Source organism: Pan paniscus, chromosome 19, assembly GCF_029289425.2.
Source record: "Pan paniscus chromosome 19, NHGRI_mPanPan1-v2.0_pri, whole genome shotgun sequence".
In the NCBI taxonomy this organism is placed as follows: domain Eukaryota; kingdom Metazoa; phylum Chordata; class Mammalia; order Primates; family Hominidae; genus Pan; species Pan paniscus.
The window spans coordinates 27765500-27784786 of NC_073268.2; the positions used below are offsets into that span (position 1 = coordinate 27765500).

Below are 19287 nucleotides of genomic sequence, written 5' to 3' on the forward strand. Positions count from 1 at the left end.
ATTGAGACCCTCCTGGCTAACACGGTGAAACCCCGTCTCTACTAAAAATACAAAAAATTAGCCAGGCCTGGTGGCAGGCGCCTGTAGTCCCAGCTACTCGGGAGGCTGAGGCAGGAGAATGGCGTGAACCCAGAAGGCAGAGCTTGCAGTGAGCTGAGATTGCGCCACTGCACTCCAGCCTGGGTGACAGAGCAAGACTCCATCTCAAAAAAAAAAAAAAAGTATAACTTATCAAGAGACTCAGGAATACAGGAAGTTATTTTAGTTCTCTAGAAGAGCCCAAATGTTTAGTCTATCTTAACGGTCTCTGGCATCATTAAAAAGAACAGCATGCCAGCAGAGAGTAATGTCAGGGAAAGAAGTGGGGGAGTCTGAAAACATATTGAGAACTGGACTATATTTCAACTTCTACCAATTCTCTCTGTCTTCAAAAGCACTATGCTCTTATTATAATCAACAGTTGCAGACATTCTCAATACATACTTAACTGACTTCAACAGGCACAAAAAGACATTAAGAACAAGATTTAACAGATAATAGGATGAGTAGCGCAATTCAAGAACTCTGGGATCCCAGCCCTCCAGCTCCACGGCCCATTCTAATAGTAATGAGACAAGAAACCAAATAACTAACAAATCCTGCATCATCAAAAATGGCTCAGAAAGAACCCACTTGACTCAGAGAAAAAAACCTGAAACTGTTTTACAGCTAATTTACACTCAAGCAACAACAAAGTAGCTATAGCTGTTTTCATTTCAAAAGGAAAACATAAAATAGAAGAAAAGCAACAAATCCACAATGACACTGTAAGTCGATTTTGAACGCGGGAGTTCTAACTCACTGTCTGACTCTATCCTTCCAAAATAAGCAACTTCTTTGTTCAGAAAATTCTATAAGCTGCTTTAAAATGCTAAAACATGATTTGTAACAAGAGAGTGTAAAAGTCTCACCTGGTGGTAAAAGTCATCATCATCAAAGATTTCTTCATCCAAGTCCTTCAGATGAGCATTAGCAGGGGCTTGAGGAAGGATCTCCTATGTTAACAATGAGTAAGAAAAGAGTGAATCCCAACAAGGTTATCTAACTAACGTAGCTACTATAAATAATATGTAGAACAGTCAAAGCACTGTTTTCCTTAAGATATAAAAAGTTCTTAAAATTAAAAAACAAAACAGTCCAATATGAAAACAGGCAAAAACATTAACAGGCAGTTGACCAAAAAAACCCATAAATAATCATATGAAAATATGTTTACCCTCATTCAAATTAAATATGTGTAAATTAGAATTAGAAGATACCATTTTTCACCTCTATGACTGAAATTAATGCAGCCTTTTTGGAGGCAATTTGGCAACATCTATCAGAATTTGGTGTATTTTCTTTAACACTTCCACTTCAAGAAATCTACCCATATATTTATACGAACACATAATACATGTACAGGAATCTTTCCTGTAGCAGTGTTTCTGAAACTGGAGACAACATAATATCCATTGTTTGCATAAATGATAGTGCATATCCATATAATGGAATACTTTGAGGTCATTAGGAAAAATGAGGTAGCTCTCTAGGTAATGAAATGGAAAGAGTATCTAGGACTTATTAGATTTTAAAAGTTGCAAGACTTTAAATACAGTTGTAATATTTTACATATTTATACTACATAAATGTCTCTCATTTAGTAAAAAAGGCAACCATATTTATACATATATATTTGTTATTTGCACACATATATAGTTACACAAATAGAAAAGACCCAAAAACTTGTTACAACTATTAATTATTAACTGTAAACTTGTTACAACTATTAAATACTGAAAATTTCACCTCAGGAGTTACGTTAACAGGCAATTGACAAAAAAAATAAAAAAATTTCACCTCAGGAGTGAAATTTTCAGAGTAGAGAATTTTGCTTTTCATTTTAAGTTGTTATAAACTAAAAAAGCATTAAGTATATATTTCTTCTAAAATTAAAAAATTTTAAATGTTTCCTTTAAACAAAAGAATTTGACTATTCCACTTCTGCACCCTTTCTAAAGTACCTAAATGGCAAACGTTGAGCCTAAAGTACACACTTGTTTCAATACTGACATTTCTACAGAAGTAGCTTTAAAACTGAATTTTGAAAATTGGATTATGAATGCTTCTACTACCAGACTCCTGCATCAAACTCAAAATTAAGAGAAGATGACACACAGGAGTTAATAGAAGCCCCATTTTAAAAAACTCTCTCCTCTCACATACACTCAAGTTTCTCTCAGTAATCCAGTAAAGTAGTGTTGCTTTCCTTTCTCTCACTAACCTCTTATATAAACAGGTAATAGCTACAAGTTTTTCAGCTAATAAGCCTCATAGAAACTATTCCCCATAATCACTCTGCATTACAGAGTTCTTACCGGTTCCCCTGGCAAACTCTCTGGGACAGGCTGAGCTGCTGGCTCAGGTTTGCCAAGAACTCGATAGACAGAGCGCTTGGTCTGTGTCCTTCGAAGTAATCTCTCTTTGTCCATCAGAATATGGTCGATCTGAGTCAAGATTGAGCGTTCAAAGGCACCAAAACCCTGCAACAACATTAAGCAGTGTCAGATAATGCAGAAAATCAGTGCTGAAGGCAAGCTACATTGGTTTCTCTATCTTTCTGTGTCAGCAGAGAGATAGAAAATCGTCTTTTCAGGAGGGGCTTTCTGTAAAGGACTGAGTTTGTGAGTGGCTATAATTGTTCTTAAAAAAAAAAGTTAGTCTTAAGCAGGTCATATCATTTTTCTACACACGGAGATTAGCTTCTGATACTTTAATAATTATTGCTTTGAAATCCACTCCTTCAAAGTATTTGGATTTTCAGCACTTGAACACTTACAAGGCCTCAATTTTAAGAATTAAACATTCTTTCTAATAAAGTTAAAATCCCAAGTCTGAATCGTATAAACCCCAGTGCCAGAAGTTCAGTAGATTTTGCTATAGAAATGAATGATTACCATTACATCGTGACAACATCCATATAAATGAGCTGTAGTTCCAATTTCTTAAAACTTCTTCAAGTTGCCACAACCTATCTTACACATACATGCACGCATACACACACTTGCCTTCCCCAGTTTTCCAGAAGCCAGTTTGGTTTTATCGTGCCATTTCTGAAGTGTGCGGTTCCTGTAGACTGTAAAGTCGGCAAAGCGCTTTGCCATGAAGCTGGGATAGTCCTCCATCTCCAGCTTCCTCTTTGCAGGGACCCTTCTTCGTTGCTGCTTCTTCTCTTCTACCAGCTCATCATCTTCACTAGAAATCTCCTCACTAGAAAACCAGTAAGAATATTATGTCCAGTGTAAACAAACATTACTTAAAATTTAAAAACTAGGCTCACATAAAGGACTGAGAATATTTAGGCCTTACCTGTTCTGTCTCCATTCAAAATAACACCAAAGATATAAGGATGGCTTTTGCTCTTTGAGAATAATATTCATGAGATCAATCAAAAACTCGTGTAACTTTTTTTTTTGAGACAGTCTTGCTCTGTTGCCCAGGCTGGAGTGCAGTGGCGCGATCTTGGCTCACTGCAACCTCCACTTCTGGGTTCAAGCAATTCTCATGCCTCAGCCTCATGGGTAGCTGGGATTACAAGTGTGTGCAACCATGCCCGACTAATTTTTTTCATATTTTTAGTAAAGATGGTGTTTCACTATGTTGGCCAAGCTGGTTTCAAACTCCTGGCCTCCAGTGATCCACCTGCCTCGGCCTCCCAAAGTGCTGGGATTACAGGGCATGAGCCACCACACCCAGCCTCATGTAACTTTTGAAACAAATATAAAAAGAACTAGTTTCAAAATATTTTTTAAAAGGTAAGTAAACCATAAAAATAAATGAGGTTTTAAAAGAATTATTAGAAATGTGTATGAACCAGGCCTGCAGTATTATAGGACAATATTTAAAAATTAAACACATAACCATATTTCTACGACCTTAATCCTCAAATCAATAAGGGAAATGTGTCTCTCTGTAACCAACTGTTAAGGAAAGATGAATAATATTAGTTGAACCAAATACAAGAGAAGCTGAATGTGAAGAAAACTCAAAGTGGTAGGCAACAATTAGCACTAACTAACCAGCAGTGCCATCTATGCAACTGCCATGGCAATGTAATACAACCTCCAACTATCTGCCAGTTGCACTCACTGGATTACTGACCTCAACATATAATAGGTGCTCAATAAATGTGAGCTTCCTTTCTGTCCTCCCAACTAGTTCAGTAGATAAAAAGTGCAACAAAAGATAAGCTCGAGGGAAAAAAAGCAAGCAGGTATATACAGCAGGTGTAAACAAAAGGGGGAAAAATCTTCATCAAATGTAATAATTTCAGGGGGAAAAGATAATTATTTTGCTGTTTTCTGAAATTTTTCCATCTTTCATAATAACAGCTTTTATTCAAAGGAGATGGCTGTGACCAGTGATTCCAATATATGGTATGGGCACAGAATGTTTCATAAACATTAATTAAGCATTAATATTTTTAAAATGTGCTTTTGGCCAGGTGAAGTGGCCCATGCTTATAATTTCAGCACTTTAGGAGGCTGAGGTGGAAGGATGGCTCCAGCCCAGGAGTTTGAGACCAGATAGGGAAACACAGCAGCACCCTGTCTCTACAAAAAAAAAAAAAAAAAAAAAAAAAAAAATAGCCAGGCATGGTGGCAAGTGCCTGCAGTCCCAGCTATCTGGGAGGCTGAAGCAGGAGGACCGCTTAAGCCCAGGAGTTTGAGGCTGCAGTGAGCTGCGATCACATCACTGCACTCCAGCCTGGATGACAGTGTAAGACCCCATCTCTAAAAAACAAAGTGCTTTTATCTTCTAATTCCAATAGATCTAAAGAGAAGGCAAGCCTTTGTCTAAGACCACAAAGCACATCAGGTACAACTAAATATAAAAATCTAAAATCTAATCACCAACTTATGTGCCATCCTGACCATCAGGTAAATATGAGACTCTATTTTACTAACATTAATATCTGCCTGAAGAGAATTTAGCTTTTCTTTCATAAATGATGGGAAACTATCCAAATGAAAAGAAAATAAGCAACTCCATGATTCTGTTCTCTTACCTTCCCGCATTGGGCTTTGTCCCATCTACTAGATATCTAGTGTCTGGGTACTGGAAAAGCAACTCTTCCTGAAGACCTACCAATGACCTCAACAATGCTTTAAGTGCCTTGTGACCTGGGAAATAAAGGACAGAGAAAGGACAATTAATTATCTACAATTCTCCAAAGTAGGTGATGCCTATAACTCATGACTCCTGAGCAGTTCTGGCTGTGGGGAGTGAAGGGGAGGCACAGGATACGCACAGGAACTAAATACTCTCTGAAATATTCCCAAATGGAAATAACAACGTTGCCTACTTCACAGGATTGTTGTGAGGAACAAGCAAGATCATGCATGTAAGGTGCTTAGAAAAGTGTCTGCAAAGAGTAAGAGTCCAATACATTGTCAGCTCTTAAATGTATTAAGTTTGACAAACTCCTCCCCGGCCTCTCATTATAACCATTAATTTGTTCCGTTGGTGTTAAGTTTCTTAGGTATCTTCCTACAGGTTACCTGCTGACCTCCTGGACTATTCCTTATCAGTCAGCTCCTTGAGCACTTCCTTCTCTTCTCCTAAATAGTAGGACTTTGTCTAGGCATCCCCACCACCAACACCTTCCACTTTGCCCCCAGGAGATCTCATGTGCCTCTGGTTTGAGCTGCCACATCCTTCACTCCATCTCTCAACACATATCCTTATGGAAAAGTTCCTGTTCACACACGAAAACCCAAGCTAATGAATGACTTTCTATTTGCAGTATTGAATTGTATATTAAAAATTTGGTCATTGAGAATATATTCTCACCAGGTTCTCCTTGGAGCCAATAAGATGCATATGTAATAGAGCTGGTCAAGATGATGTATATAGTCTACGGATAAAAACTTTCAGAATAAAAACTGGTTGGCCGGGCACTGTGGCTCACGCCTGTAATCCCAACACTTTGGGAGGCTGAGACGGGTGGATCACAAGGTCAGGAGTTTGAGACCAGCCTAGCCAACATGGTGAAACCCCATCTCTACTAAAAAAAAATACAAAAAAATAAGCTGGGGGTGGTGGTGGGTGGCTGTAATCCCAGCTACTCGGGAGGCTGAGGCTGGAGAATTGCTTGAACCCAGGAGGCGGAGGTTGCAGTGAGTCAAGATCATGCCACTGCACTCTGGCCTGGACGACAGAGCAAGATTCTGTCTGGAAAAAGCAAAACAAAAAAAACTGGTCCTTGGGGATGACTGCTTGAGTCCAGGAGTTTCAAGACCAGCCTCAGCAACACAGTGAGACCCCGGCTCTAACCAAAAAAAAAAAAAAAAATTTAGCCAGGCATGGTGGCGCGTACCTGTAATTCCAGCTACTTGGTGGAGGGGCCCTGAGGTGGGAGGATGGCTTGAGCCCAGGAGGTTGAGGCTGCGGTGAGCAGTGATCACTCCACGGCACTCCAGCCTGAGCAATAGAGTGAAGGTGAGACCCTGTCTCCAAAAAAAACCACACACACTGAACAAACCTCATCCTCAGCCAGGGGCAGTGCTTGTGCCTATAATCTCAGAACTTTGGAGGCCAGGTGCAGTGGCTCATGTCTGTAATCCCAGCACTTTGGGAGGCGGAGGCGGGTGGATCATCTAAGGTCAGGAGATCGAGACCAGCCTGGCCAACATGGCGAAACCCCGTCTCTACTAAAAGTATAAAAATTAGCCGTGCACGGTGGTGTGCACCTGTAATCCCAGCTACTCAGGAGGCTGAGGCAGGAGAATCGCTTGAACCTGGGAGGCAGAGGTTGCAGTGAGCTGAGATTGTGCCACTTTACTCCAGCCTGGGCGACAGAGTGAGACTCTGTCTCAAAAAAAAAAAAAAACAAAACTTTGGGAGGCCAGGACGGGATGATTGCTTGGGCACAGGAGTTTGAGTCCAGCCTGCTGAACACAGTAAGACCCCAGCTCTACAAAATTTTTTTAAAAAACTAGCTGGTTTTGATGGTGCGCACTGTAGTCCCAACTACTTGGGAGGCTGAGATGGGAGGATTGCTGGAGCCCAGGAGTTTGAAGTTACAGTGAACTACAATTATGCCACTACACTCCAGCCTGGGCAACAGGGCGAGACGCTGTCTCCAAAATCTCCCCCCAAAAAACAAAACTGGTCCTCTGACAACAGAATTCTTACCTTCTCTATTAGAATAACCCTACTCAAGGGGCTAACTAGACACTGAGAGTCACCATTTATGTGTTGAAAGCACTCAGACACCTCTCCTATAATCAAACTCTCACATTTCCAGTGACTGCCAGAAAATCTTCATGTGGTTGTTCCATCACTCCTTCACACATACTGTGTCAGAAACAGAACTTTTTTCTTCCTACCTAATACCTCTTCCTGTCTGAACCTCTCTGCGTTGTTCAATGTGTTTTCATAGATCACTCATATTTGGGTGCTCTTATTCTAGATGTTTAATTGGTTGCTGAATTCTGTGTTTTCCATTCTTACTGTCACTAATAATTGCCCATTTATCTCTGGCCATGCTTCTATCACTCCTTCCATTTTTCACTTAGTAACTGTAGTCTCACAAGCATCCCTACTTCCGTTCAACAATCCCGACATTCATATATTTACATTTCACACAAACTGTAGCCCACACAAACTTAGGTTAAATGATTTTTATGTCTTATTCTTTCTTTTCTGCTTCTGCTTCTACCCTGTCCAGCATGAGCAGACTTCTCACTAGTTTATATCCCAACTTTTTCCATCAGTAGGACACCAATACATGAGTTAGACAAGTTCTCCATATATTTCATACTATAGCATTCTATTTCAATGTCAGGCCTGAGAGCCAACCTACCTGAGAGAGCCATCTCAGACTAGTCAGAACTCAATGGTCCAATAACTACTTTGCATTCCTTCAAATAATCTGCATATCAAACTATATAAATACAACTTCCTTGTTTAAAATAAGGTCTTTGATTACATCATTTCTAAATTCTGTAATCCTTTATAATCTGCATATCATACCACTTGGGAGAATTTGTAATACATAACTATCACCAAAAAAACTCAAAATGCCTTTGTTCCAAACCAAGATTCTTAACCAGTTGCTCTCTATCTTAAGAAAAAAATCAGTCTGGGCACAGTGGCTCACACCTGTAATCCCAGCACTTTGGGAGGACGAGGTGGGGAAATCACTTGAGGTCAGGAGTTCAAGACCTGCCTGGCCAACATGGTGAAACCCTGTCTCTACTAAAAATACAAAAAAAATCAGCCGGGTATGGTGGCACATGCCTGTAGTCTCAGCTACTCGGGAGGCTGAGGCAGGAGAATCACTTGGACCCGTGAGGTGGAGGTTGCAGTGAGCCAAGACTGCACCACTGCACTCCAGTCTGGGCGACAGAGTGAGACTCCATCTCAAAAACAAAAACAAAAAAACTAAGGCCTGATGTGGTGGCTCACACCTGTAATCACAGCACTCTGGGAGGCTGAGGTGGATAAACTGCTTGAGACCAGGAGTTCAAGACCAGCCCGGACAATGTAGGAAGACCCTGTCTCTACAAAAAAATACAAAAATTAGCCAGGTATGGCAGCGTACACCAGTAGTCCTAGCTACTTGGGAGGCTGAGGTGGGAGGATCCCTTGAGCCTGGGTGGTTGAGGCTGCAGTGAGCTGTGATCACGCCACTGTACTCCAGCTTGGGTGATAGAACAACACGCTGTCTCTAACAATAAAATTTTTAAAAATTAAAAAAAAAAGAAACACTAAAAAAAATTTTCCCAGAAGGGACTTTAAAATAATTAGGCTAAGTGAAATAAGCCAGTTGCAAAAGGAAAAATATTGTATAATTCCAGTTACATGAGGTACCTAAAATCGTTAAATTCATAGAGACAGAAAGTCCAATAGTAGTTACCAGGGGCTGAGAAGAGGGGAAATGGAGAATTACTGTTTAATGATACAGAGTTTCAGTTTGGGATCATGAAAAGGTTCTGGTGGTGACGGTTGCACAACAACGTGAATGTCCTTAATGACAATGAACTGTCCACTTAAAATGATAAGCTTTATGTCATGTATATTTTACCACCATTAAAACAAATAAACAAAAAAAAACAACAAAAAAACACTGGGCTGGGTGCGGTGGCTCACGCCTGTAATCCCAGTACTTTGGGAGGTTGAGACGGGTGGTCACGAGGTCAGGAGATGGAGACCATCATGGCTAACACCATGAAACCCCATCTCTACTAAAAATACAAAAAATTAGCTGGGCGTGGTGGCACGTACCTGTAGTCCCAGCTGCTCGGGCGGCTGAGGTGGAAGGATTTCCTGAACCCGGGACGGGGAGGTTGCAGTGAGCCAAGATTGTACCACTGTACTCCAGCCTGGGCAACAGAGCAAGGGTCCATCTCAAGGAAAAACAAAAATAAAAATAAAAAAAATCCCCAAACCAGAGTATAATAAATAATCCCATCATCCCAGTTCATCGTTGTATAGAAAAGAGTCATCTATAATGCTTCAAACTGAGCCTACTCAAAAAAAAAAACAAAAAAACAAAAAACAAACAGGAAAAAACAATGGAGTATTAGTCAGACTTAAAAAGGAAGAAAATTCTGACATGCTGCAACATGGATAAACCTTGGGGACATTATGCTAAGTAAAATAAGCCAGTTAGAAAAAAGACAAATACTATTTCCAATATATGAAGTACCTACAGTAGTCAAAATCACAGAGAGAAAAGCAGAATGGTGGCTACCAGGGGTTGGAGAAAGAGGGAAATGAGGAGCTGTTGTGTAATGGGTTGAGTTTCAGTTTTGCAAGATGAAAAAGTTCTGGAGATTGGTTGTACAACAATGTGAATATATTTAACACTACTAAACTGTACACTTAAAAATGGTTAGGATAGTAAATTTTGTTATATGTTGTGTACCACAGTGAAAAATTTAGGCTAGTTACCGTGGCTCATGCCCGTAAACCCAACACTTTGGGAGGCCAAAGGGGAGGATCATTTGAGCCCAGGAGTTTGAGACCTGCCTGTATAACACAGTGAGACACTGACTGTCAAAAAAAAAAAAGAAAGAAAAGAAAGAAGAAGAAGAAAGAAGAAAGAAGAAAGAGAAGAAGAAGAAGGAAGAAGAAGAGGAAGAGGAAGAGGAAGAAGAAGAAGAAGAAGAAGAAGAAGAAGAAGAAGAAGAAGAAGAAGAAGAAGAAGAAGAAGAAGAAGAAATCAGCCAGGCGTGGTGGCACACGCCTATAGTCCCTGATACTTGGGAGGCTGAGGTGGGAGGATCACTTGAGCCCAGGAGTTCGAGGCTGCGGTGACCCATGATCATCCCACTGCACTCAAGTCCGGGTAACGAAGCAAGACCCTGTCTCAAAAAAAAAAAAAAAAAAGAAAAGTTAAAAGAACAAGAAGAGCAAAGTGTCTGGCCCTTAATTCCTGTAAGTACCATGTGTCCATGATCTAAAAAATAAAATCAACAACCACCCAGAGAATAAGCTGCAAAGCAGTCTATATTATTTATAGCTACTTGTCCTCAACATGCATGTCAGAATTTGACTCTAACATATAGCATACCCAAGAATTGTGAAAATATCCAACAAAAGACTACAACTTTTAAGGGCCATTTTCAAGTAGCTATGCGAGCCTTTTTATTTTGTTCAAGTCAGTTTTAAAAAAATTCATTGCAGATATATTAGGCAGCATATCAATCCAACAAGAAAGCAGAGAGCCAATATCAGTAAATCAAAGTGTGCCTTTCTGTTAATACTCTCTCACATGTTCTCATTTTATACACCCCTTCACCCAGTCAGAAAGTAGCCCTGGAGTATTTAGGCTCCATTCAGGGATAGCACTACCATGCATCAAAGTGTCAAGAGACCTACCAGAGATGAAATCTGCAAATCTGTACTTCTAACCACCAAAAAAAAAAAAAAAAAAAAAAAAGTTTATCAAAGTAAATGTCACCAGTGGCCCAATACATGGACAACTTCCTATAAAGAGATTTAGAACACAATTCTTATTTCTTTGCAATATTAGGGGTGCATTTCCTTCTAGATGGCATGTAAAATCTGAGACAATGGGACAATCCTTTGCTGCAAGTGGTAAGCCTCCTCCAAGCCAGAGCTGACAAGAGTGAGGGAAAGACTCTCTCCCGGAAACTCAAATCCAACAGTGAATTCTTCCCAGCCAAAACAAACAAATAAACACATTTAAAAAAAAACCACTCTCTATTATTCATACAGGACTGAATTCTAGCTGTTCAACCCTGTGAATAATAAATAGAATGAATCAACAGTTTCTAATTCACCTCTAATTTTTCTCCCAATTATTACAAGAGTTAAAAGTTAAGAAAAGCAGCAAAGATTCATATACTTTCTTCCCTCTCCCTCTTGGCACATGGCCACAAAACAAACGGATACTGTCAAGAATATATATGTTTATTTTACCCTACATGGTCCATTTCCAAAGGTCTTTCCCTTAAGAGGAGATTAAGAAGGACATATGCCTCATCATATTACCAAGATTCAACCTTAGCATCTGGCCACCAGCTTTAGGAATAATTTTCAGTAGACGATAAATGTAAACAGTACTTTACTGGGGGTTAGGGGCCCTGTATTTCAACCGACACTGTCACTAACTAGTCATGTTATGCTGAATGGACCAATTTAATCTCTTTGAGTCTCAATTTTCTCGTTTATAAAATGTGGACAAGCCTTTGCTTGTTGATCTCACAGAATAAGGTAAAAATAGTAACTGTGTTATTATATATTAAGGCATTTTAGAATTTTTTAAATGTTGTAAAAATAGAAGGCATATTACTATCAAAAATCATATTTCACATGGTAAAAATCTTAAGCTCTGCTTGTACTAGGATTGGACAGTATTCACAGACTCCTATATTAGGTATTCATTTATATGCTACCCATATGCAAGCATTCTATATATAAAATGTCACCAATCTAAAAACCATTTTCACCTAACGGCTTTATTTTTTTCCCTGATTCATCTAGGCTGTCCAACATAAACAAAACTGTAAGCGAGGAATAAGTTTGGGCATGGACACACAGTTCATTAATTAGATTATAAACCAATAAGTACAATTTCTGGCAATGGCGTGAAGCGAGAACAGGAAGAGTGAGTGTATAAAGTAAATAAAGCTTACCTTATCAGTTTTTAAATATCTATACAGTTGTTTTTAAATAAATAGGCAAACATTACAATTATTTATGTACAAGTACACAAAAACTCCCCCATTCATATTACCCCAGATAAATACATTGAATTGGAATTTACAGATTACAAGAGCATTTTTTTCTCCTTCAAAAGTAACTCTAGAACTAGAGCTAAACTATAGGTCAAAATGACACACGGTATATTGGCCTGAGAACAATACTTTTCATTCAAATCCACACAAGCCTGCCACTTGCACTAGTCATCCCCAGCAATTAATCCCCCAAGAAAGACGTTTGATTAAATCTTTTCAAGCAAATCCTTTGCTTTGCTTTTGTTAGTTCACTTCTTGTCAACATCTATTAAAATATGCCTTTAATTCTCCCACAATCTTAAAAAACACCGATTCCACTGTCTTCAACTTTAATCAACTGTATGGCCGGCATTTTTCATTTCATAATAATGTGCTGCTTGGAATTCAAGAGGCAGGCTCAGCATCAATCATCTGGTAAGAATTTTTCCACTGCAATAAATATGCAAATGAGGAGAGCCAGTCAGTCGTATTTCAGGCCCGACTTGCTAGTGTTTTAAAAAAGACACAAATTTATTAATTGCCGGTGGCCAGAGGAATCCTATTACTTTGGGCATTGATTACAAAGCTGTGTGAGTGATTATTGTGCAACTCGCGGGCTACCCAGGCATGAGGAAAAATTATTAAAGCAAGGCAGAGATTATCAACTCAGAATAACAATAAGCCTTAACATTTAGGCCCTAACTTCTTCAACAAAGAATTGCGTGAAGGCTCCACTGTATCATAATTCCGAATTCTGTCAGTATTACTGTTTGGGCTTGTTCTATATTCCCCAAGCAGAATGGCGTTACCAGTAAGACAGAGGACTGCAGGTTACAAATTCCTCAACATCAACCATTTGGATAAGTTGCTATCATTTCCAACATATGGCCAACTAGAATTTTTAGATATCCAAGTGTATATACACATATACAGGTGTATGTATATATATATTCAGATTTAGATAAATGTGTGTGCTACTACGAGGACCATGGTTTTAACTGGAATAGTGTGAGGACTTCTGTCCCAGTTTGTTGGTGAGTTCTGCGGACTAAAAGTAGAATTTTTTTTTTTATGGTACAAAATAACCACAAGGATAACTTTTCAAAGCAGAGTGTAGAGACTTATATTCTAAAATCATGAAGGCTAAGCCAAAAGCAGACGTGGGTTTTCATATCTCAGAGGGCACCACAGTAGAAGGCGTGCGATCTATGCAGGAGTGTACGGAGGAAACAACTTGATAGGCTAATTCTGAATGCAAAGTGTTTTTGTGAGAAACGTTCAACTCAAGATATATTAAATCAAATAAGAAAGAGGACTCAGTGGACAAAACTTATTTTTTTCTTTTAAGAGAATGATGTGGGGAATTGGGGGAGTAAGTACAAGTTGAAATAAGGGAGAGCTGAAGAGACATATAATAAAATATATGTTGGGTGAGTCTCCTCATAGAAAGAAACAAAAAGAAAAAAAAATTCTTACCATTTTACATTACTGCCACACTAAGTAACATGATAGATACTGTGCATTTGAGTTCTGTGGAGAGACATCCCACTCAAGCTGTAATTTCTGACCAGGCATGAATTTATAAGGAAGGGAAAAGAACTGCAGAATTTCTTAGGTTTCCCTGAATACTCTCTCAAATACCTTGATGAAGTATGTCAATAAATCCTTAAAAAGCCCTATAGGACACAGCAATCTAGCTGATCAATGTACTTCCTGAAATCTACTACAGTTACCTTCCACTTCACAGTTCCTAGAAAACCTGCATCGCTACTGAGCACTTTGCCAAAAAGGAAAATTTACTCTCCCCCTTTAAACAGAAAAGAGTAAATGTTCAGAATATGAGGTACTTAAAAACCAAGTTTATTTACAAGTACTGTAATTGTTTAAACTGTCTTACAGTAGTTACTCAGGGAGAGTGCGGATACTTTCATTTTTATTTGATATACTTTTGAACTGTTTGAATATTTTATAAGCATATATTACTCTTACAACTTAAAATTTTATTAAAATTTAAAATAAACTGTGAAGAAAGGAAACTTATTAAAAATAAAATTAGAACCACAATCCAAGTAACACCCTCTGATTTTTAAGAAGTCTCACTCTTTCATATTATAACGTCTTTAAAAAAAAACCAGCCTCTGCTGTGGTGAAACTGTCTCTAAGCAAATGCCCAAATTCTCTCTATAGTATGGGTCTGGAAAAAACTGATGAAAATGGAGATTCAGAAAATACCTTTCTAAAACAGGGATTCCATGCAGAATTAATCACTCCTCTCTCAGGATCCTTCATATCGTTACAACACTTAACCATTTTGTGCTGTGTCTGATTTCACCACCTTAAAGCTGCTTCAGGGCAGCTTCAGCCTGTCATCCAGCATCCAACACATCACCTGGGCCATAAAAGGTATGCTACAAATGTTTTCTTCATTTAGAGAGATGTTGCCTAAGTCGCATGGCAGAATATGATCACACTACCACTTCCAAATCTAAATGCTGACAAACAAAATGTAGACTACATACTTCCTAACTTTAATATCAACTATGTATCTTCAACAAACTGACCTTTTGTTAAGCAAGTAGTCAAACAACATTTTCTTTATTTTAATATACCAACTATAAGATAATCGGGCTACTCCCGATTATCTTAGAGTGTCTCAAAACCATTTTGCCAGACAGAAATTTAAAAACAAAAACAATTAACAACTTTTGCTAGGCACATTACAATGCATTCTCCTGAAAATTTAGTAATTACCATCACTTAAATTGAAACACTGAGACTCAGAAAATAAAAGATTGTTTTAATTGGGTTTCTTTTAATACTAGTAAGACTAAGGTTTGTTTATTCTCCAACTCAAAATGAAACACTTTGAGAGGTTGTGTTTATGTAAAAACACTTAAATGATGCTTTAAAAGCAGCTTCACCTTACTATGAGCTCCTTGAGAGCAGAAACTGTTAACTACTCACTTGGGTATGTTTGGTGTTGGCAAATGTTATTGAATGAATAACTGAAAAAGAAATAATAACATCCTAATATCTTCCTTGGTATGTACTTTTTACATGTGCATTTCAAGTCTTCAAAGAACTAGCTGTATGTATAGTACTGTCTTTATTCACCTAATCCTTTCAAGAAGAGGAAAACAAATACTGTGGCCCAAGAGCTATAACCTTAAAAGATTGTACCATCACTATTCAGATTAATAGTTAATACTCAGTAAGGACCTGCTAAGTACCACACACTCGCCTAAGCACTTTATATGTACTAATTCATTTAAGTCCTCTAACAATCCTTTGAGGTAGATACTATTATTGCATCACCATTTTACAGATACAGAAATTGAAACACTACTATAAGCTTAAAAAACAATTGCACAGTTTTCATTTTCTAGATCAATGTACCCTTGAGGGTTATGTATCAAAACTATCTGGGAAACAGAGTGTAATGAAATTTTCAATTACTAAAAAAATGACAAAACTTCCCTCCCCAATACCATCACATGATAAAAAACACAAGTGAGATTCTATTAAAATGTCATGTGCAAACTTGATTCCCACACTTGAAAAAACAGTGGAGACACTAAAGGAAGCCCACATCACATGGATGGAAAGCAGGTCCAGTAAGGCAAGATAAAGCAATACTTGCTGAATTTGAAAGAAGAATGTTAACAAATGGATTAATAGTCTCCAAAATTCAAAAGCCCACGTCCATCAGAGAAGATGCTTAGCTTTACTAATAAAAATAATTTTTTAAAGAAAAACTTAAAACAGTGGGATATTTTTCTGATAATGCTTGATGCTGGCAAAAACGTGCCGAAAGGGGCACTCTGCGTACACAACTGATGAGTTTAGTTAGCATGACATAGCCAGAAAGCAATCTGGCAAAACGTATCAAAGTTTTATATATGCCTAGCTCCTGACCTACTGTTCTTCTAGAAACTAACCCTCAGGAAATACTTTTAAAGCAAAGAGGTAGGTACAAAAATGTTATTTTCAGCATTGTTTATAATAGGTAGAAACTGCAAACATCTTAAGTGTCCATTTATAGGGGACTACTTAATTTTAGTTTAGCCAGGTAACTTTTTGTGCAGCTGTTGAAAAGGATTAGTATAAAATGGAACTTGGCTTAAGTAAACCAAACTATAAAAAACTTTTTGGGATAAACGAAGTAATCTGAATATGAAGTACGCATACAGTATTAGGAATATTAATTTAGTTAGGTGAGATGACAGTGTTACTAAGAAACATCCTCATTTTTTAGAGCTATAAACAGAAATATTTAGAGGCAAATGGCATGATTGTAATTTACTTTAAAACGCTTCAAAAAGAAAAAAAAGCAAATATAACAAACATTAATTTTAACGAAAAAAAAGTAGACCTGCAGGCATTGACATGGGAAGATGTAAAGCATAATTTCATTTATGTTTTGAAAAAAGTTTATATTGACACAAAGTATCTGGAAGTCAGATAAATTATTTAAAATGGTTATCTCTAGAGGACACTTTTACGAGTGGGAAAAAGAATACTTTCACAATCTACGTTACATATTTCATTAAGTATTGTTGGGCGGGAAGAAATAGACTCAGTACTGTCTGAAAGAAAATAACATCTCACAACAAACAAGTTTTACTTTTACTATTTTTTAAGGCAATTAAGATTAAACTTCAACAATACAAAGAGGTCTTCTGAGGTAGATATAATTCCAGAAAACCAAACAAGAAGAAACAGATTAAAGCAAAAAAAAAAGGAGAATTAGAGTGGCATTAAGGTTGACTGACAAGGAGATCATCTATCCCTAGAACCAGTTCAAAATTTCCCCTGTTTGATTCACAAAAGAAATAGCAAGGACCAATAAATGTAAGAGAGCAAAAATGTTTATCTTCATTAAACATTGGGAAATGTAAATTAAAATAACAGATACCATTTCCCAGATACCACTTGTCAAAGTGACAAAGATGAAACAAAATTATTGTATCCGATGTTGACAAGGATAAGGAAAACTGACACTCATATAAAAAGGTGAGAATGTACAAATACAACTTTTCTGGAAGGCAACTTGGCCATATAGATAAAAAGCCTTAAAATTTTGCATATTCTTAGAAAATGTACTAATTCCACATTTAGAGATTTATGCAACAAAGTAAGTATGCATATGAGTAAAGATTTACTAATAATGATGTTTACTACATCATTTATAAAAATGAAAACCTGGAAACAATCCAAATGTCCAACAATAAAGAACTGGTTAAACTATCCACACAATGGAAACTCTATGCTATCATTAAAAATAATGCTATAGAACAATATTTAATGACAAGGAAAAATATTCATAATTTCTGTTAAGTAGAAAGAAATGGACTGCAAAACAAATTACAGAATAGAGTCCCATTTTTGTTCTAAGTACATAGCCACTGAGAAAAAAAACCTAGAAAAGATATTTACCATGTACCAAAATATTAAAAATACTTAACTCTTAGCTGCTAGGATTAGGGAAGAAATATTTCCTTAATTTTGCTTGGCTATTTTCTGTCTTTTCCTTTTTTTTTTTTTTTTTTTGAGACGGACTCTCGCTCTGTCGCCCAGGCTGGAGTGCAGTGGCACAATTTTGGCTCACTGCAACCTCCACCTCCCGGGTTCAAGCGATTCTTCTGCCTCAGCCTCCCGAGACAGGGATTACAGGCGTATGCCACCACGCCCAGCTAATTTCTGTATTTTTAGTAGAGACAGGGTTTCACCACGTTGGCCAGGCTGGTCTTGAACTCTTAACCTCTAGTGATCCACCTGCCTCGGCCTCCCAAAGGTCTGGGATTATAGGCGTGAGCCACCGTCCCCAGCCTGCTTGGCTATTTTCTAAATTTTATACAAGGAATACATATTGTATTTTTATAATTTATCATGAGAAAAAAACATTATTTATCACCTAAAAAATGGTCTTACCTGCCTAAAGGAGAAGGAACTAGATCAGCTGACTCCCTGAAAGTCTAACTCTTAGTGAATGAAACAGTATCCAGGAAATAGCATCTTTAGAAAAACTGAAGGACATGTCTACTTCTTGTGCTCTAAGACTTCTGTCCTATAACAAATTCATCTCCATATTTCTCCTGCCTTCATTGCTTTAAGCTGTGACATTTATTCCATATCTATGTTTCTTCATACTCTCTTTGAAAAGGGGAGAAAACCCTCAGATGAAAGAGTTAAGTTAAACCATATGCATAGTGATTGGGCAGTGTGGCCAAGAGCAATGTTTGTGAGGCCCAGCAGACCTCAGTTTCTACACTGGCTTTGCCTCTCACCAATTGTGTGACTGTGTTGTACACAGTCCTTTAAAAAAAGGACAAATCCTTTAAAAAAAGGATTTACTTTCTACTTTTTCACCATAGCCCCCTCTTTTGAATAATTTGTTCCTGTTTTGGTACAATGTATCCTTAAGGAGTTTCAATGAGTTGTGAAATAATTGTTACTCACAAGCAAAAAGAAAGGAAAAAAGAAAGAAAGAAGAAAAGAAAGAAAAAGCAGGATTAACTGCAATTGCCCCTACAACTGAGAAACCTGCATCTTGCACTTTCACCATGTAAATAATGCACAGATCCTGCGGGAACATGCCAAACACCAAGATTCTTAATTAATGGAGCTCTTTAATGTGCAAATCAGGAACAAATTGCAAGTTCTGACTTGCATTGATTATGAAAACATTAATTGAATGAGCAAGACCCTAAAAAAGACAGAATCCCGAGTCTTCCAAGAGACAGAAACAATACAAAGCTCTGGAAACCAGACAAGTCTGACCAATGTCTAAAATGTAAACCTAAAACTGAGTGTTCTCACTAGTAAACAATGAATTAAAAAACGAGAAACAAAAAACCCCAACAGTTTCATCAGACAGCAATCATGATAAATGCATCTATTACACTATCATCTTGCATTAGGAAAAAAAAAAAAAAATGTTTACTCCAGAAGCTTACAGACACTGCTTTAAGAGGGGGAAAAAACACTTTCTATACACACACACTTACATGTACATAGG

General features: G+C 37.7%; 1 protein-coding gene across 1 annotated transcript in view; it reads right to left on the reverse strand.

Annotated features, from left to right (window-relative positions):
* AATF (apoptosis antagonizing transcription factor) overlaps positions 1–19287 on the reverse strand; it is a 101990-nt gene that overhangs the window by 58973 nt on the left and 23730 nt on the right. The window contains exons 5-8 of the mRNA XM_003817954.5: positions 5087–5201; positions 3087–3288; positions 2397–2561; positions 951–1034 (exon numbers count right to left, since the gene is read on the reverse strand). Of these exons, the coding sequence (XP_003818002.1) occupies positions 951–1034; positions 2397–2561; positions 3087–3288; positions 5087–5201 (566 nt within the window). The remainder of the gene's footprint in view (positions 1–950; positions 1035–2396; positions 2562–3086; positions 3289–5086; positions 5202–19287) is intronic.